Below are 22,597 nucleotides of genomic sequence, written 5' to 3'. Positions count from 1 at the left end.
AAAAATATTTTCGATTTTTTTGCGATGACTATAACTTACCCCACGGGAAGCTAATATAATATATAGACAAGGGTAACATTCTTGCATAATTTTTTCTAACAACTTCATCTTGTTTACTCCTTTGAAACTGAAAAGTTTTCATAACGCAATAGATAGATTACAGGGGTGCTATTTTATTTTTGTGGCAAATGATAATGATTATTATAGGAATTCTATGAATCCTGCTTCTTTAATTTTTTACGCAAATTGCAGTCTCAATAAGCTTTAAATATAGGCGTTAAAATACTGTTCACGATTATGGACCGTGTTCGGTTCTTAAGATTTTGATGCCGTCTCCTGAACCGTGTCCGGGTTCGGAATCTTGTTGGACATATTTTCGATTGTCAATCATATTAGATTTGAAATTATAGACCTAAAGTAAGCGATTATCTTATATATCTTTTGACTAAAATAAGATTGTCAAATATATCTCTTGCCTCCGGTACTAGATAATGTCAAATTTGAGAAGGCATACAAAAATATAAAAAGGTGGGAATATTTGACTGCGTAATGGTACGAATTACTTTTATTTCAAAATGTTTTATGTATAATTTGATCGATACTTTTCAGTATTTTAATTTATTGATACGGTTTAAAAGTCTTTGCTTACATAATTGTAAATACATTTTATTTCTTTTTCGTTACTTTGTTAGGCACTTTATCATTAAATTATAAATAGCACTATTTTAAAATACTAGTTACTAGATAAATTTAAAATATTAAACAAGGTGATTTGAATTTTTTTATCATACTTTTGTAATAGGTTCAATTACGTAGTCTTATCATTATTTGCATACATTTGAGATATAGTGTTAGTTAATTCTCCTATAAGCATAATATGTATTCAATATTTATATCTGAACCGGCGTTAATATTTTTATGCTGATGTCTATTAATTTCAATCTATTGTAATTAGATATTATCAGATTACTTTACTTATTTAACGGAAACATATTAATTCCTGTTCATATATTAAAATTCTAAATCTAAAATGAACGCAAATTTATAGACCATTATCTAGAATACACATTGCTTTGCAATATCATATTTGGAAAAATGAAACGTATGCAATAAAATATTTTTTTTACTACAAAGTAAATAAGTCATTTATTGCAATATTTTTTTATATATATTTATTATGTTCCAAAATTAAAGATCTAAAGTTTTGTTATGATCAAGAAAGTAAAATTTGTATTGTTCAACAATATTAATAGTTAATAAAAAAAAGTTTCAAATATCGTAACTACGTTTTGTTATGATGATATAGTTAGGGCTTATACTGGTTAGAGTTTTGGCCTTGCAACCAGAGGATTCCTGCCAGGTTCGTTGGCCAGTTCGGACAGCCTGATATCAAGGTTTTCACTTGAAAATATAGATGTATATACATTGCTGCATCTTATTAAAAAATCTATGTATTAGAAAAATTTTAATATCTAGTTTATTTCCCAATCTTTGTGATGATGTAGAAATATCATCAAAACAGCGATAAGTTCATGTCATTATGATTGGACCCATGAGTTATGATTGTTGTTCGAACACGAAAGGAAAAAAATGATTTAGTTATACGTTTTCCTATAAAAGAAATATGTGAGACTTGTATAAATGGTTCTATATTATAAAGAAACTAATCTCTAACACGATTTGAACGGCGTCTTAATTTTTGTAGAACGTTTACTTTATTTTTATTAAATTTGTCCGGATTCGTGTACGGTATTGTAAAGAAGTAATGATGAGTAATACTCAAATGGATTTATCTCTTAAAATTTATCACAGCTATTAAGTTGATAAAGTTAGTCATAGATAGAGCCGTAATAAATATAGCATAATTATTTATTTAAATAATTGCATTGCAAGAAACAAAAATACAATTTAAGGTACGATTCGCAAAAAATCGAAAATGAAATTTTTTATACATTTTTACGTTTGAAAGGTTTCTGAACATTTTGCATACTTTAGAAAAAATGGATGTATGTGTGTGTGTGCGTGTTCGGATACAAACTTTCGTCGAAGATTTTGTGAACACAGTTCAACCGATTTGAATAATTTAGAAAGCATTCGACTTGTATTGACGGGGAGACGTACTGATTTGTTTTTGGCAAAGGAAGGTCCAGCCGTTTCGAAGATACAGGACAAAAGAGCCAAAAACGGTTATTCAGTTTTTGAGATAACGAAGCGTCCGATTTGAATGAATCAAAGAACATTTTATTTGTATTAAGAAAAAGAAAAACTGATTAAATTTTTGGGAAGGCATGCCTAGCGGCTTTGGCGGTCAAAAATGATCATTAGACGTATGCACATCAAATTACCAGATATTTTATAAATATTTTGATAAAAACAAATTTTGTTTACACTTCTATGGGTTCCGTACCAATGCTTATCCATTAAACTGCGACGCGACGCTCTCGCGCTTCGATATTTCGTCTTTACGCTGCTAACGCGATTATTTTTAAAAAAGTTCAAAATATACAAAATATTTCAAAACCTAAAAAAAATTCAAATTTCTCATAAAGGTCAAGTTTTTTCAAAAATTTAAGAAAGCTCGAAGGTCAATTTTTTTCAGTTAAAAAAAAAGAATCTTCAAAAAGAAATTTTAATTTTTGGTACGGAAAGTTCAAGTAATTTGCTATGCACCACTAGTTCCATCATCTTTTTGTTTCGTTCTTGTAGATAAAGATAAATAAAGTTCATGGCCCAAATATAATCACTTATATTATATTAGATTTTTAAATGCGACTATGCAATTTACATTATTTATAATACTTATTTTGGAACAATTGTTATTACTCATAGATGACTTTTTATTGATGATTGGTTATTTTTATTTCGTAAACGTTTAATTGCTATCGCGAAGTCCCACCAATTTTACTTAAGGCACAATGCTATGCACCACTAGTTTTTTAACTCATTTATAAACTTCCCGTAGGGTAAGTTATAGTAATCGTAAAAAATCGAAAATGAAAATTTTTGCATACCTTTTCGTTTCAAAGGTTTCTGAACAGTTTGGCATACCTTAGAAAAAAATGGATGTATGTGTTTGTATGTTTGGATACAATTTTTCGTTTACGATTCCGGATGCATGGATCAACCAATTTAAATGATTCAAAAAACATTCCATTCCTATTGATGGGAAGATGTGCTGATTACTTTTTGGTAAAGACAGGTACAGCCGTTTTGAAGATACGAGGCCAAAAGTGCCAAAAGTGGTAATTCAGTTTGTCAGGTAGCGGAGCGCCCGATTTGAATGATTCAAAAAACATTTTTGAAAATATACAAATTTTATACTCTAAATATAAATATATCCTCAGATGGATTCATACGGCATCTCTTCTTAATGCAAACATTTTTAAATGTTTTGAGCGATAAGATCGCCACTGTATATTAGTTATATGAACGAATAAATATATAGGAATTATAATTATCTCTCTGAAAATATTTAAAACAATTGTTATTAATCATTGATCAATATTTATTGATTATTAATTAACTTCCGAAAATGAAAATGAAAATTCTTATATATCTTTACGTTTCAAAGGTTTTTGAATATTTTGGCATACTTTACACAATGTCTATGTGTGTGTGTGGATACAAATTTTCGTCGACGATTTCGGGAACACCGATCAACCGACTTGAATAATTCAAAAAACATTCGATTTGTATTGATAAGGAGATGTACTGATTAGTTTTTGGCGAAGGCTGGTCTAGCCGTTCCAAAGATACGGGGTAAAAAGTGCCAAAAACGGTGACTCAGTTTTTTAAGAGAACGGAGCGACCGATTTTAATAATTCAAAAAACATTTTACTTGTATTGACAATATGAAAAACTGATTAAATATATGGGAATGCAGGTCCAGCGGTTATGGGCTCTCAATAAAAATAAGTTAAAAATATGTCATTTGGCGGTCAAAAATGTTTATTGTACATATGTACATCAAATTATCAGATATTTTATAGAGATTTTAATAATGTGTACATATTTTGTGTAAATTTTTTTGGGCTTCGTACCAAGATAATTACCGTAGGGGAAGTTCCAGCAATTTGCCTTAAGGCACGATGCCATGCACCCCACTAGTTTTTAACTTCCCGAGAAGTTTATGTTTTCATAAAAAATTCCGATTCGCTAATTTTATGTTTTCTCGACGTTTCAAGCCATTCTGAATCGAATGAGACCAAATTTGAAAAAAGTATGTGTGTGTGTATGTGTATGTGAACAGATTTTTTGCCGTAAATCCACGTTTTCTCAAAAACGGCTGGATCGATTTCAAAAACTTAAAAGCCATTTGATGTATCTCGATGAGGACTAGCGTTTCTAAGTTTTGTGCGACGATTGGCCGAGCCGTTTCTTTGCAAATCGCAGAAAAGTGAAAAAAATTTCGTCCACGTTTTAGCCCGCAATTCTGAATTGATTATGAAAATTCAAAAACCGTTCGAAAGATATTTGTTGGGAATCGTGCTGATTAGTTTTTGGTTGAGATCGGCCGGGCCGTTTTCTTGTAATAAACTGTTAAAAAAATTTTTTTCGATGATTTTTATTATTATTTTTTGAGGGTAGATACCATAGTCTTCTAGATCATACTGAAATATTACGGCCCTATGACAACTCGTTTAACTTTAAAAATTTGTCAAAGTTTGCAAAAATTGGTTTTGTTTTTTGGCATTTGTCAAAATTAGACCTTTGATCGACGTTTTCTCAAAAACGCCTGAACCGATTTCAGAAATTTAAAAGCGATTTGCTGTATCTCAATAAGGACTATCGCTTGTCAGTTTTGTTAGACGATCTGCCCAGCCGTTTCTTTGTAATTTGAAAAAAGTGTTAAACTTTTCGTCCACATTTAACCTCAAACTAACCGAACCGATTTTGAAAAATCAAAAACTGTTCGAAAGATATTAGTTGGGTATGATACTGATTAGGTTTATGTAAAAATCTACCGAGCCCATTTCTTGTAATTAACTGTTGAAAAAAACATTGTATCTGATTTTTATGGAACTTTTTTGGCGATATATATCATGGTCTTATAGAACTTACTGAAATATTGCGGTCTTACGATAAGTAATTTAATTTTAAAAATTCATCAAAGTTTGAGAAAATGAGTAGTTTTTTTGAAGTTTGTTAAAATTTACATTAGACGATTTACTTGGTATAACGATAGAGTACTTGAACTTAATAAACATACTAAAGCATTAAAGTTCTACGGAAACTGGTTCAATTATAAAAATTGTTGATTTTTGAAAATTTGCTTTTAGAAAATATTCCGAGTTAACGAGTTTGTTCGTTTTCAATTATGTGTTATAAATCCACTCGGAATACTTTTAATCACTCATATATTTTTTTTATTGATCAAGTCAATTATTTACACATGTCGGGAAGTTCATGTAACTTTGCTCAAGGCAAAATACCAATACCAACTAGTTATTTTATTTGCTGTACGGGAAGTTCCAGCAATTCGCTTTAAGACATGATGCCATGCACCACTAGCATTTTCCCTCAGAGCCCCTACTAATATTGTACAAAGCCGGAATATGAATAAACTAAAATTTCTCGCTGGTGTCCCCCACCTTGAATTTCGACGCTTGCGCACGTATCGACCGACTCGAGTAGTTTGGTCCGCTTGCAATCATATGTTCGGTTGTTGACAGTAGCCATGCGAAAGGTGTCCCGAATACAACATAATATCATTTTTATTAATTCTTAAAATATCTCCAGGATTTAACATTTTATCAATATGTTTCATGATGGTTTGAAAACAACCTGATACGCAGCTGTCGATATGATGTTTATATCTATGCTATAAATTGCTTGTTTTAGGCTAATTTTGTTTCTGTTTATTTGTATGTAAATATAGAAACACGTGTTGTGGTTGTTAATAGTGTTCGTAACTTTTTTGTGTTTATATGTAGCAGTATCAATATGGATAACAGGTAAAAATTTATTTTTGTTGTAAAATGTCATATATATATTTAATACCAATAGCTTTTGCAATATTATATATATATATATATATATATATATATATATATATAGCTACTTACAATATTACTAATTTTTATACCATATAATTTTTTTTAACATCCCATGGGGCCAGTTATAATAATCGTTCAATAATTTATTTTTCTGCATATCTTTACGTTTCAGAAGTTTCTGAACAGTTTGGTTATCTTCAATAAATGGATGTATATATGTGTGTGTGCGTATGTTTGGATACAATTTTTCGTCCACGATATCGGGAGCACGGATCAACCGATTTGAATGATTAAAAAAACATTCGATTCCTATTGACGAGAAGATGTGCTGATTAGATATGGAGTAAAAAGCGCAGAAATTGGAAATTGTTTATTGCGAGAACGGTGCATCTGATGAGAATGCTTAGAAACATTTGATTCGTATTGACGGGTAGATGTGCCGATTAGTTTTTAGGAAAGGCGGGTCTAGCCGTTTTGGAGATATGGAACAAAAAGAGCAAAAATACCAGTTATTGAGAGAATGGATTATCTGATTAGAATGATACAAAAAAATTTTTGCTTACGTTGATAGTGTGAATGAATGATTAATTTGTGGGCAAGAAATTTTTTTTTTATTTCAAAAATTAAAAGAAAAATTAATTTTGAAAAAATATTTTATTTAATATCGGATTTTAATTTTAATTCTAGTCAAAATTCTGAAGCTCACTTATATACTTGAAATACATAATTTTAACTTTGCAATTCAGTTTTTGTAATACTTATTGTTAGAGATATGAGATAATGCCCTTTAATTCTAGCTCCGTTTGATTAAGTTTTGTTTATCTTCTTTTCATGTAAACATATAGAAACTTCGTTCTCCAATTTATAAGCTCTGATATTTTGTCTATAAAATACGACGGAATAAATAATGCAAGTTTTAGTATTTATAATAATCTATTTGAAAACATTTAAAAATCTTTAAATTTCGTTAGGCACGACCTCATGCACCACTAGTCATCGTATTCTATTCAATGATTTTGCAATATATTATTTTTTATTTATTTTTATCAACATTTTAATGTCTTTTTTTCAGTATTATTAATACAATTTCCAATTGTATCATCTTTCATGTATAGGGATGCGATGCGAGTACCTCTTATAAGAAAGTCGCGCATTTTACCCTACCTTTACCATTTATTTAAACAGATTATTATTATCACTAATTTTGCACTAATAAGATAATTGTTATGCTAACTTATATATTTATTTATTCATTCATAAGCAAGCCATAAACAACAATAATATATGTTATTTAAGCAATGTAAACAATGTTTGAAGTAGAATGTTTTTTTTTAACTATTTGTTTATATAGCGTTCTCCGTGGTCAGTTCGATAAAATCTTTTTTACTGATTTTATCGATTTTATATTTTTTATATGATAAATGTTTATTTTAAAATCTGTAGTTATAGTAATATTTTTTAGATTGACTTCTATTTTCAGAACTAAATATATTGAATTTATTTTTTCTGAAAATTGGGCATTATTTTATTGAATTATTGAAATTTATTTAATATTTATTTAAATTATTGAATTGGAAGAATTTATTCTTATACATAATAATGCTGAAAACTATGTTTAATATTTTTTTTCGAAACTGTTGTTTTATTTAGGTAAAATAAATAATTCTTAGCACAATAAAAGAATAATATTAAAGCTATTTTCATGAAACTTTTTATACGTGGATTTTTCTACTGTACTGTTAGTTTTATTGAATTTGTGTTTTTATTTTTTTTGATTTCTTCAGATAAAACTTCTAATGGAATTTTTACTTCAATTTCTATGTTGTACAAGTTTTTTCGTGAAAGGATTTGCGATAAATCATCTTCCTCTAAGTTTAAAATTTATTATTTGCGAAATTGTTTTTATGAAAATTGGTTCTTACGAATAATATATTTTTTTACGTATATTGTAAGGTTGAATCTAAATGTCTAATGATTTACAAGGCAATGACCTAGCAAAAATCTCGATAATTCCAAAATTAAATCATTATTAACTGTATTGATTGAAAAATTCACTAAACATTGGCAGAGGCATTGTTTAAAGTCGCTTATAAGCATTGAATAAAATTATAATTCGCAATCCAGAGTTTTTGCAATCAGTATTTTTCAAAATTGCAATTTTATATGAATCATCTTTTTATTACCCAATAAAACGCTGTTAAAAGCCTACAATTTTACCCTTTTAATATAATTGTTCTCTGTCCATGTCAAATAGCTCTTCATTGGAATGTTCAAACCTTTAATTATGAATTCATCAAAGACAGCACTTTGCTTAACAGACATTGCTGAAATTGTATTATTTCATTCTTTATTTTATTTACATGTTATCTTTACTTAATGTATTTGATAACACATTGAGAGACTATTAATAATTAAATTAAGTAGGATTACATAATTAAAAATGATTCATATGTCGTACATCATAAAAACAAGGAAATTGAACCGGAATTCTGGCCACAAAGTTTATAATTTTTATTTTATTTTTATAATAATAATAATTTTAAAATTATAATGCTACTAGTAGTCTACATCAGAAACTTATCAATTACTTTGAATTTTTTTTCAAAACCAATTATTTTGTTAAAACAAGCAGAAAGTTTTTTGAATCATTCAAATCGGGAGCATAGTTCTCTCAAAAACTGACATTTTTTGCACATTTAGCTCTATATCTTCAAAATGGCTAGACCTGCTTTTGCCAAAAACTAATCAACTCTTCTCTCAATCATTACAAATTGAATATTGTTTAGATAATTTAAATCGGATACTCCGATCACTCAAAAAACTCAATTTGTATTTTCTGCACTCTTTGCTCCGTATCTCCGCAACGGCTGGACTTGCCTTTGCCAAAAACTAATCAGCACATCTCCCTATCAATAGGAATCAATTGTTTTTCCACGAAAACGTGGACGAAACGATGCAGACATACTAAACACTTTTTACGATTTTTGGCCCATTACTTTAACTACTATACGGGAATTTAAAAAACTAGTTGGTTTGGTATTTAGCCTTAAGGCAAGTTACATGAACTTCCCGATATGTGTAATTAATCGACTTAATCAATAAAAACTAAATTAAATTATGAGTGATTAAAAGTATTCCGAGTGGATTTATTACACATAATTGAAAGCGAACGAACACTTTGACACGGGATATGTTTTAAAAGTCAATTTTCAGAAATCAACAACTATTATTATTGAACCAGTTTCCATAGGACTTTAATAGCTTAATATGTTCATTAAAACCAAGTACTCTATCGTTATACCAAGTAAAATCGTCCAATTTTATTTTTAACAAACGTCAAAAAAACTACTCATTTTCTCAAACTTTGATGAATTTTTAAAATTAAACTACTTGTCGTAAGGCCGTAATATTTTAGTAGTTTCTATAAAACAATGATATACATCGCCAAAAAAAAGTTCCATGAAAATCGACTACAGATAAAGATACATCAAATGGCTTTCAAATTTCTGAAATCGGTTCAGGCGTTTTTGAGAAAACGTCGATGAAAGTTCTAATTTTGACAAATGCCAAAAAAAAGATACCGATTTTTGCAAACTTTGACGAATTTTTAAAGTTAAACCAATTGTCGTAGAGCCGTAATATTTTAGTATGATCTGGAAGACTATGGTACCTAACGTCAAAAAAAAATAATAAAAATCGCCGAAAAATTTTTTTTTAACACTTTATTACAAGAAAACGGCCCGGCCGATCTCTACCAACAACTCATCAGCACGATTCCCAATTAATATCTTTCGAACGGTTTTGGACTTTTCAAGATCGATTCAGAACTGCGGGCTAAAACGTGGACGAAAAATTTTTCACTTTGCTGCTATTTACAAAGAAACGGCTTGGCTGATCATCGCGCAAAATTGATAAACGCTAATCCTCATCGAGATACATGGAATGGCTTTTAAATTTTTGAAATCGGTCCAGCCATTTTTGAGAAAACGTCGATTTACGGCAAAAAATCTGTTCACACACACACACACACACACACACATACACACACATACATACTTTTTCCAAATTTGGTCTCATTCGATTCAGAATGGCTTGCAACGTCGAGAAAACATAAGATTAGCGAATCGGATTTTTTGATGAAAACATAAACTTCTTCGGGAAGTTAATAAAATCAAAATAATGTGCTTTAGTTTATGGTACGTAATAGTTTGCAATAAAAAATGTAAAGCATTTGGGAAAATATTTGTGCAGTGTGAGTAAACTGAATTTCATTTTTAACTTTTAGTTTGTAAGAGTTTTTTTGCCAGACATTCTCAAAAGATAAAGTTTGATTCTTTGTCGAATTTTTTTTTTACAAAATCGGTTAGATTGATTTTAGCAATTTCGAAGTTTGATAAGGACGCAATAGTCGTTTCTATTCATTTAAAATTTTTTTGTTTAAGAAAAGTAAAATTATTCGGAACATATCATATTGGTGGTGGTGCTGATTAGTTTTTGGTAAAGATCGACCGGGCCGATGTTACTTAAATAATTGTTGAAATGTTTAATTATAAAAATTTATTGAAGTAATGAAGGACCGAGTCCATTCAGTCACATTGTTAAATTTGCTGGTTATGACGAATATTTACTCATATCGCAAATTTTTAGCAATATGCGATAAGGCTAAATGCAATTCACTTAGGCTTCTATGATTTATTAAATCATGTAAAAAATCGTAAAATAATTCTATTATATTGTAAAAGTATAATAGGACTCAAACATTGACATTTAAACATTAATTTTTATTTCTTAATTGTTCGTTCAAAGATTATATTTTATCTTATCAGAGAATATAAATATTAATTTTTATTAATAAAGATAAGTTACACGTGTGATCTTACATAAGAACATTTCAATTGTATCTTATCAAAATGATATTAATATTAATATAATTTTGATAAATCATTAATTATATTAAATTTTATCAATAAATTGTTCAGTCTAATAAGCGATAATTATAATATAGTTTTGATAATGCGAAGGTAAATTTTCCATAACATGTTTTTCATCCAGGTTTTTGACCAACTTCAAAATATTTTGTTATGCCGATGAGTTGATAAGATCTATTACCTATTTTGTTATTACTTGTTTTAGCATACTGACAAGACTTATTTGTTAACTTACCGATGGAGAACTTTATGTTCTCGAAAAAAATACGATTTGCTAATTTTATGTTTCCTCGATGTTCCAAGCTAATCTAAATCGAATCAGACAAAATTTAGAAAAGGTATGAATGTATGTTTTTGACCTTTCGTCGAAGTTTTCTCAAAAACGGCTGGGCCGATTTCTAAAATTTAAAACCCATTCGATATAACTCTATAAGGACTAGCGTTTCTTTGTTAATAGCAAAAAAGTGAAAAAACTTTCGTCCACGTTTTAGCCCGCAATTCTAAATCAATTTTAAAAATACAAAAGCTGTTTGAAAGATGGGAATGCTACTGATTAGTTTTTGGTGAAGATGCTCTGGACCGTTTTCTTGTTTAACTGTTGAAAACCATTTTTTCGGCGATTTTTATGAAACTTTTCTTGGGCGGTAGACATCGTGGTCCTATAGAACATGCTGCAATATTACGGCTTTACGACAAGTAGTTTAATTTTAAAAATTTATCGAAGTGTGAAAAAATGACCAGGTTTTTTGACATTTAATATAATTAAACGTTTCATCGACGTTTTCTCAAGAACTACTGAATCGATTTCAAAAATTTATAACCCATTCGATATAACTCGATAAGAACTATTGTTTCTTAGTTTAGTACGACGATCTGCCAAGCCATTTCTTTGTAATTAAAAGTAAAAAATTTTACGTCCACGTTTTAGCCAAAAACTGAATCGATTTAAAAAATTCAAAAACTATTCGAAAGGTATTATCTGGATTCGTTTTGGACAAGAATCGGGCGAACCGTTTCTTAATAATTAGCTGTTGAACATAATTTTTTCGATGTAACAACTTATGTTGATAGATATCATGGTACTAAAGAACATATCGAAGTTTGAAAGAATATGATAGTCAAAATTTGTGCCAAAAGTCGCTTTTGTAATATGATAAGTCAAAATTTGAATTTCACAAATTTAAAAGCCATTGTAATAAATTCGATAAAATGCTGCCTTTAGTTTAAATCATTTAATAATAGCAAGAACTACTTGACATGATATATGTAATCGTGCAGTTTAAAATTTTATCTAAGTATCTAAATCTCAATTTTGGTAGATTAAGTCAATTATTACACTTTTCGGAAAATTCATGCAAATTGCGTTAAGGCAAAATGCCACATCAACTAGTTTTATTCATTTTGCTTGAAAATATAGATATGAAAATGTTTCCAAGTGAAAATAGCCCTTATTCGCATTGCTGCACCAATTCATCAGTATTAGAGAAATTGTAATAATAAATTCATCACATAGAGTTAGGACAAATGTTATGGTTGTCATCTATAAAGAAGCACATCTGCATGTTTTTTGCAATATTGATCTATAAATTCCTATCATTATTTTTATGCAAAAGCACAATTTGACTTTACTTTTCTCCAACAATGATTGAACTCGTAAACATAGTAATTAAACATTTCCAAAATTTTTAATTTTTGTTATTTAAAAGTATTTTTTTTATTAAAATAATCATATGAATTCTTAGATCACATTTGCAGCATGCATGATATATGTAGAAAGAAAGAACTTAGTTCTGAACTTTTTTCTGTTGTTGTTGAATAAGGTATTTATAAAATCAAATAACGTTACAGTCTTACAGTAGTACTGATAATTACATTATTCAAGAAAAAAATTCATACAATTAGTCACTTATGAACTTAACTTGTTTTGTCTTCAATAACTTCTTTGATATATGATTCATTATAACATTCAATTACAAAGTAATATAATAGCGTGATGCTATTTTATGCGATTACAGAAGTAAATTGTTACATAATCTGTACATATATGATTATCTCTTGATCTTTTTGACTGAATACAAGTTTTTTTATTTTTATAAGAGTCATTGAATATAATTGGTACGTAGGTATACATAAGATTAAAACAAAAGAATTGTTTTATTTTTTATTAGTGATATTATTATTTTATTAATTTAATTTTGTGGTAATTATTTGAAGGATTAATTCTCTGATTATTTTAATCATTCATAGTATTTTTGTATTTATATTTATAATATTTAGTTCAACAGTTTTTTCTTTTAAACCAGTAATTCTCAAGCTTATTTGACCTACAACCACTTTTACAAAAAAAAAATAATAATAAAATTAATCAATTAGTACGGATTATGAGTAATATATTTATGCAATTCGCAGATACAACATGGTGTACTTGCAAATATTCCCATATTAACCTGTACGTATCATTGCTCCCTGGTTTCCAGGAGTTTTTCCTGTTGAACCAGTCATTCCCAAACTTATTTGTGTACCGTCATGTTACCGCCTCCTTTAAAAAAAAAACAATAGCAATTAGTAACGATTATAAATAATACAATAATTATGCAATTCGCAGATATAATGTATTGTATTTGCGAAATTTCCCAAATTCTCCTGTGCTTATCACTGCCCCTGGTTTCCAGGAGCGCCCCCAAGTGGGCGGTAGCGCTCTTTTTGCCAATCGACTAATAGAATTCTAATTTCTCAAAATCATCTAATGATTTTAACAAATGCGCTATATTACGCCATTCACCGTTTTGCTTTATTTAATAAAAATATTACTGAAGCAAAGATTTTTTTAAAATAAATCTAAATTTTCACTTGCTTAGTACATGATAAAGTAGTTGTCAGTAGTTAACACGTTGAGCCCGGCGCCAAATTTCGAACGATCGGCAACGTTTAACACGTACCACATTTTCGTTTTGAATGTTTGAATAAATTTCATTAAAATTATATTTGACAGCATTTCATTAAGATTAATCATATTTTTTACGACCATCGAAACAAAAGTAATAGATCCGGTCCTCGGGCCCGAAGCCGGTTATATGGTAAGACGACGCCGGCCAAATGGATGGTTGACTGTCGGTCCCTAATGACGGACACCGAACTCAACGTGTTAAACAATTAAAATAAGCCGTACTTTAATTTTTTTGGCCGAATCTAGTTTTTCAATCGAAATGTGTGATTTTGAAATTCACCAATTTTATGAAATTTATGATTATTATTTATGATATTTATGAAATTATTAGTACTCCTCAATGACATTTTTAATTGGACTTGTCTTTTTTAATTCAAGTTGTGAAGAGCTACTTTTTACTATTCTATTTTCAGTGAATCAAACGAGAAACAAATTATGTTGGATCAGACACCTGTTTGTGTGATACTGAAATCGGAGAACAATAATGGATTTGGTTCAGCAGTGGCCAAAATTCAGCGGGACGGCAGCAACGACTCGGCCCTTCTTCAGCCGAACGACATGCACGAAATGCCCACGCAAAAAGGATTTTCCTCGAAGATGGGGGTATTGCATCAGGTAAATTATAATGTTTAGAATATTATACATAAACAGCTATACTTAACCAGTTCGGTACGAGCAACACATATACATGACTGCCGCAGAATACAGAGTCGGGCGTCAGGTTAAGTGGACGGATGTAATAAGAACGCTCAGCGTACGGACGTTGCATGCCGGCTGTGAGCGACATTTCGCTACCAATAGGCACCGTACCAAAGTCGTTAATATCCCGAAGCAAAATTTTGTTTTTTTCATGGAAATTCAATTTGCTAATTTTGTCTTTTTTAATGTTTTAAGTGATTCTGAATCGTTTGACACCAAAAAAATTATGTGTTTATGAGCTTGAATTTGAAATATGTGTTCGTTATGACCAAAAATCTTGAATAGAATAATTCAGAAAATTTAAAAACAATTAGAAAGATATTTGGTAATCGTGCGGATTAGTTTTTGGTAAATATGGACTGTTGGAATGATCACTTCACATGTTTTTCTTTGTAATTATTTATTAAAAAAAATTGTTGATGATTTTGATGAAAATTGCATATCGTAACATTCTAAATAATTCGCACCTAACTCAGTGGTTTAATTATAGAGAGTTTACTAAGTTTGAAATAATGTGCCGTGTCAATATTTACAAATTATAACATTTTTATTTTAGAAGATAATAAATTTCAATTATTAGGGAATAAATCTTTTATACAAACATCGTTAAGTTTTTAACTTCCCGTAGGGCAAGTTATAGTAATCGCAAAAAAATCAAAAATGAAATTTTTTATATATCTTTACGTTTCAAAGGTTTCTGAACATTTTGGCATACCTTAAAAAAATGGATGTATGTGTGTGTGTATGTGTGTGTATGTATGTGCGGATACAAATTTTCGTCGACGATTTCGGGAACACGGATCAACCGATTTGAATAATTCAAAAAACATTCGATTCGTATTGATAAGGAGACGTGCTGATTAGTTTTTGGCGAAGGCTGGTCTAGCCGTTGCGAAGATACGGGCAAAAAGTTCCGAAAACGGTAACTCAGTTTTTAAGAGAACGGAGCGTCCGATTTGAATAATTCAAAAAACATTTCACTTGTATTGACGAGATGAAGAATCGATAAAATTTTCATGAAGGTAGGTCTAGCGGTTTCGGAGATATGGAGGAAAAAATAAAAAAAATGAGCCATTTGGCGGTCAAAAGTGATCATCAGACATATGCACATCAAATTATCAGATATTTTATAGAGATTTTAACAATAAGTATACATTTTGTTAACATTCCAATGGGTTCCGTACCAATGCTTATGCGTTAGACAGCGACGCGGCGCTTACGCGCTTTATATTTTGTCCCTATGCAGTTAAAGCAGTACGATTGCTTTGAAAAGAAAGTTCAGATCTTCCACAATATGTTAAAATAAAGAAAAAAAATTTTTTTTCAAAAAAAAAATTAAAAAAAAAACTTAAAAAAAAAAATTTTTTGTCCAATTTATAGTTTCTCAAAAATCTTATTTTTTCAAAGTAAATTTTTTTCAAAAATGTTAATCTTTTTTAAAAAAAATAATAATTTTTGGTACGGGAAGTTCCAGCAATTTGCCTTAAGGCATGATGCCTTAATTGCCTTTAGACAGAATTCCACTTACAGCTAGTTCAACTTGCCTTTAGACGAAGTGCAACTTAAGCATATTTTCAAGCAAATTTGATATGGGAAAATAACATGCTTTGCTTATAGATCTTAGAATATATATTAGGTTGTCAAATATCTCCCTTCCGCCTTTTTGTATTATAAACCAATAGCAAAAAAGCGGAAGGGAGATATTTGACAACCTAATAGATATAATAGTACATTAGTACTATTTCTCTACATATGACTAAAATCTATTAGAGAAATAGATATTAGTCATAAGTTATGATTCTACTACTAATATACTAGTACTAGTAGTATTACTAGATAAATGATATAATTCTATATTATGACTCATATTTATCGTTTTATTACTTTTTTATCTATATACTTACTTCATAAAATTTTATCTTTTTACATACAAATCAAATTGTACATATTTTCTCTGTGCACTAAATCTTTAATGTACAATTGTGCAAATATTTCGTTTTTCTCTGATATCTGTTTACACGTGCTTGCAACAATTGCTCCGAAATATGTACATCATTTCCAAAGGTGTGATGTCATTCTATTATTGGAAACTCATAGAACGTGCTGTCTGTAATGAATATTTAAATTAAATTTATTCATTTCAAGTTTCTTGTTAAAGAAGATTATGCAGAAACAATAATACAATTGTTACATGAATATATTTAAACTTAAAATATTAAATATGATTAAGTACTTATACAATACAAAAAAATTAACATAAAGGTGCAAAATTTTGTTCTCAAGTTTTTTTTTAATAGTATTTCTTCAAAATGGTAGAATAGTTTGAATTATAGTTCAAAACATTTATGTATATGCAAAAAAATTTCTTACTTCAACTAAAAATAATTGTCTTAAAATTCTTCACGGTATTTAACGAAATAGTAATAAAAGGATGTACATAGTTGCCATTTTTGTTCGTGCATATTTATACACTTTTATTATTATATTGATAAAGATATTAAGATTGTAATATTCATTATATATAGTAAACCACGTGAAAACGAATTTTCTGAGACCAAATACGCGTTTTTATACATCTTTACTTTTCAGAGGTTTCTGAACATTTTGGCATACCTTAGAAAAAATGGATTTATGTATGTGTGTGTGTGCGTTGTGTTTTCGGATACAAATTTTCGTTGACGATTTCGGGAACACGGCTCAACCGATTTGAATGATTCAAAAAACATTCGATTCCTATTGATAAGAAGACGTGTTGATTAGTTTTTGAACAAGGCTGGTTCAGCCATTTCGTAGATACGGAGTAAAAAATTTCAAAAATGTAATTAAGTTTTTGAGAGAACGGAGCTTCCAATTTTAGTAATTCAAAAGATCTTTTATTTGTATTGACAAAATGAAGGACTGATTTAATTTTTGGCAAGGCAGGTATAGCAGTTTCGGAGATCGAGTGAAAAAAGTAAAAAAAATGCCATATGGCAAAAATGATTAATAGACATATGCTCATCAAATTATACCTATTATAATTCATAGAGATTTTAATAATAAGTATAAATTTTGTTAACATTTTTTTGAGTTGCCTAACATTATTTATCCGTTAGACTGCGACGCGGCGCTTACGCGCTTCGATATTTCAAATATTAAAAATTTCAAAATATAAAAAAAATCTTTTTTTCTTCAAAATATTTTTTTTTCAAAGTTTAAAAAAATGAATCTTTTTTAACAAATTTAATTTTTAGTACGGGAAGGTCCAGCAAATTGCCTTAACGCATGATGCCATACACCACTAGTTAAATATAAAATCATGGCCATGACCATATGACCATGACCATGATCTATATAAAACAAGTACCTTACGAATTTGAAATGTCCAAAAGCTTCAATAACTAAATGAATATAAATATAGAGAAATAACAAGAATTTGACATTGGAAACGTTAGGTATTAAATTTAATTCACAAAAGTATGTGCATTTAATGTTTTGCAGTTGTATTACTTATATAATACTAAACTGTTTATTAGAACAATGAGACCATTAAATAATGAAATTTCTTAATAAAAACCGATCGGAACTAATGTGCAATTATTCCATAAATACATACCATTAGTAATAAATATTAATTCTTGTTATTAAGTCATTTTCTTGAAAATTGTTGATTAATTAATTAAATATCTCTGATTATTATGATACGATTTTCTCTTTTAAAATTAGTAAGTCAGATGTTTGTTTGATAGGAGTTATTGACTCGCCAAGACTTATTTGTTGTTGGGCCATCTGCCAAGTACTTGCTAAAGAAAATTACTGACGTAAAAACGTTTATTTTAGATTGTTTTATAATGGTAATAGTCATAATAGTTATTTCTATTATATACAAACATTCTTAGAGCAATGTCATCAATAATTAGAATATAAAATTTTTTATAATTCTTAAGTTACAGCTGTCGGTAATAAGTTTAGTACCACACCTAACATTAATATAAAACTTTTATAAATCGACTCTTTATTATAATATATTATTGTAATTAATATAAAATTTTATATTAATGTTATATTTGATAATATGTTATATTTGATAAATAATAATAATATTTTTCATACATTCTATTATCCGGATTTTCGATTATCCGAATGCCCATCGACAACAATTAGTTTGGTTAATCGAGAGTTTCTACTGTATATATAAATTTGGTCTACAAATTGGTGGAATAAATTATTTTATAACCTAATATCGTTAAATTATGAAGAAAGTGTACCCGGTGTATACTTGTTATTTAATTATGTTATTCGGCAATTGTTGCCTAACATAACAGATTATAAATTACATATCCTGTTTTTTTTTAAATACTAGAGATAGCATAATTTATGAATCAATTATTTTTTCTTATTTCTTATAAGTTATTTTATAAACCAGTTTTGCTGAGTGGATCATCAGTATTTATACCCATCTAAATCGAATTGTTTTTTAATATCTATAGTAACTATAGCATAACATTTTATATATTTTTATAATTTTATATTTTTAAATGTGGAGTTAGAACTATCTGCTCGAAATTTGAAGAATATGGCCGATATTTGTAAAAAAAAATATTGAATTTGAAAAAATTTAATTATATAAGATATATATAAAAATGAATCGCAAAATGTGTTGGTAAGCGCGTAACTCAACAACGTCTGGGCCAATTTGGCCAATTCTTTTTTTAAAATGTTAGTTGAAGGCCAAGGATGGTTCTTACCTTAGAAAATATCGAATAATTGCCGGGAAAACCATAAAAATAGCCCTTTCCTTTTTCACATACAAACGTTTTCTAACTAAAACTTAGAATCAATTCTGTAATGGTTTATGAAAAGATAATCCTCCTAATTATTCGAATTTTGATAAATTTTCTGAAGTTTGTTATGGGATTTTTTTAGGATTTTTTGAATTATAGAAATATAAATAGATATAAATAGAAATAAAAATATAAAAAACCGCTCATCATTCATTAACTTTGAAAATATTTGAGGCACTGTTTGGCATTGAAAAGACTGTCATTTGCCATTACCTTTAAAATAGTATATTACAAGTTCTGATGATGTCAGAATTAAAAGAGTTGTAATCCAGCGGGGGGTTGTGACGGAGTGCAAATTGTTTTTACTTCTGAACTTGAGATTAAGATTAGCCTATTTTCGAAATATTATGCAAATTGGAGTACAGTAAAAAAATTTACAGGGCACACGCTTTTTCCTCTCTATTTCCACTGCACTGCAATAATTTTGTTGATCGTAGGTTGAATAGAGCACACGAGAACAGGATTTGTCAAATTAATTTACTTCAAATATGAACTTAAGTAATAATTTAGATATTAAAATTATTAAAAGCCATTTAAATTAATATACAAAATTATAAAAATTATAGACAATGTTATTGAATCAATTTTTTTAGGTAGAAAATTCCCAGGATATTGTAACTTTGCCGCAAATGCTATATATTAATTCTTTCTGAATTTGTTAAACCTTTTAAAAGAGTTCTTATGCTATTACTATAAATACATCACAAAGGCAGACGATGATTTTTTGTGTGAAAAATTTGGAAAATCAATGTTTTAGTCGTGAATAAACGAAAAATCATTCATTTATTCCTCCATATCTACAGGTATGAATAAAAATATTGTGTAACCCAACCCTAGGCATTAATATGAATTGAGCTATTGGAAATAAAATTGTTCTATAAATTGCAGTGTACAATTTTTAATATACAATTTTATTGAATATATTTTAACACTTTCGACTCGGGAGTCGGACTGCCAGTCGGAACGCTGCGCTCGGAATATTATAGTGCTAAACTTATCTCTCAGGTTGGTTATATTGCTTTTAAATATAGTTATTATGATAATAAAATAGAAAATTTTAAAAATTAAAAAAAAATTGCACTCAAAACCATGCTATATTGTTTAAAAAATCATTTCTTTACAGATCTTTATTAGAATTATGGGGATCATGAGCTAATAAATTAATTTTGTTATTTATTTATTTATAAAATTAATAAATCAATCAATAAATGAATGTAATAGTAAATTAATTTTTAAAAAATAAAAAAAAATTAAATGTAAGTTTAGTTTGCGACGAGTCGTTGCCGACACGATTTGCCCGCCGGAGCGGCGGCATCCGAGCTTAACGGTAAAACATATCATGCCGCCGGAGCGGCGGCATCCGAGCGCAACGGTAAAATGACTATGCCGCCGGTGCGGCGGCATCCGAGTCGAAAGGGTTAATATTTGTTAAAGGGATAATTAAAGTGTTAACTGTGGGAATTGAGAGTCATCATTTTATTTGAAGCAGTTCTACATTTAACATCACTCATATATTTGTGTAAATAGTAATTCGAAAAACAATAATTATTATTTTCAACTGAACGGTAAATATTAGTATAGGATATGAAAAAAATGTAGATGTGGGACAGGACAACGTCTGTCGGGTTATCTAGTTTAACATATAAATGACGTCCATTTCGACCCAAAGCTTATGAACGAATTGGTTCATTTAATTTGGTTTATTATGTTTTTTGTGTTTTCCAAATAATTTTTGGCTGGTTTATTTACTGAAAAAGAGTCAAATGGAGCCCCGAAACGTATGGAACTCTATTATTTTTTTTTTTAGAAAAATAGTTTCTTTGTATTGCCTGGATGGATGCCTGCATAAACAGTTTTGTTGTTTTTATCTATTTTCTATCGCATCTGATATATTTGTTACATATTAATAATAGCTATAATTAGTATTAATTCTACAATATTTATCTATTTATCTAACTATACAAAGTGTACGTGAAATATCAGTAAACGGGACTTCTCTATATAAAGCAAAGTGTATGGAAAACACGCCAGTTAGTGTTTGTGTTTGTGGTAACTCATTTATTTGCTTCTATTGATATAAAAAAACTCACTACAAAAAACCTTTCATTACAATAAATAAATACTTCTTATTAAAATAAATTTTGCAAATCATTCGTATATATCATGTAAACAAATCTAATTAGCATTGCATAATAAGCCGGGCGCGCTTGTTTTGCGGTTTGAATACATAAACGAAATCAGGAGAACATAATACAAATTTGTAAATATAATTAATATAGTTTATACTTGCCTCTATCAGCTGTTAAATAACATCGCAAAAATGTCAGCTTTCTAATTGGCATTGCAAATAGTGTTTGATTAATAAATTTTGGTATGTAAATAGTCCAAGGTTACGATTGTTAATCAGCGGTTCTATTGGCGGTTTCGAAAATGTATGGGATGGAAGATAGAAGTATTCTTAATTTTGTAAAATGGGTTTGAATATTTGTATTCAATGGTGTCATTTTAATGATTATCTGAATATATTTAAAGATCCTAATAGGACTACTTACGAATAAATTTTCTCCACTACAAGAACTATTCTTCAACCACTAGAAGTATCTATTACTCTGAATTGCCAATTTCTAATTAAATTTATCTAATATTTTTTATTAAATAATTTATTATTTATTATATATTATTTAGGCATATTAGTGCAATGGATTAAGCCATCAAATATTAAGTTCACCATGTTAATAAATACCTGGACAAATGTTGATCTACAGAAATAGAAATTCGCCCTTAATAGAATAATTAATTAACTTCCCATAGAGTAAGTTATTGCACTCGTCCAAAAATCGAAAATGAAAATTTTTGCATATCTTCACGTTTTGAAGGTTTCTGAACATTTTTGGAAAATCTTTATATTCGTCAAAAAATATTTTTTTTAACGTTAGTTATTGTAATCGTCCAAAAATCGAAATTGAAAATTTTTACATTTCTTCACGTTTTGAAGGTTTCTGAACATTTTGGCATACTTCAGAAAAAATGGATGTGTTTGTGTGTATGTATGTATGGAAACAATTTTTCGTCCACGTTTTAGGACGCAGGGATCAACCGATCTGAATGGTTCAAAAACCATTCGATTCCTATTGATAGGGGGAAGTGGTGATTAGTTTTTGGCAAAGGCAGGTAGATGTGAAAAAATAGCTATTTTTGAGAGAA

General features: G+C 28.9%; 1 protein-coding gene across 1 annotated transcript in view; it reads left to right on the top strand.

Moving 5' to 3' along the window:
- Positions 1-5,695: 5,695 nt before the first annotated feature.
- Positions 5,696-22,597, top strand: part of LOC113367393 (facilitated trehalose transporter Tret1-like) — a 47,522-nt gene continuing 30,620 nt past the window's right edge. The window contains exons 1-2 of the mRNA XM_026609004.1: positions 5,696-5,954; positions 14,285-14,486. Coding sequence (XP_026464789.1) covers positions 5,944-5,954; positions 14,285-14,486 — 213 coding nt within the window. The 5' untranslated portion in view covers positions 5,696-5,943. The remainder of the gene's footprint in view (positions 5,955-14,284; positions 14,487-22,597) is intronic.

The sequence above is a fragment of the Ctenocephalides felis genome, unplaced genomic scaffold (genome assembly GCF_003426905.1).
Source record: "Ctenocephalides felis isolate EL2017-DRISC unplaced genomic scaffold, ASM342690v1 CF-g0.4_SCAFFOLD_01170, whole genome shotgun sequence".
Lineage (NCBI taxonomy): Eukaryota > Metazoa > Arthropoda > Insecta > Siphonaptera > Pulicidae > Ctenocephalides > Ctenocephalides felis.
This window is presented reverse-complemented; position numbering and strand designations above follow the sequence as displayed.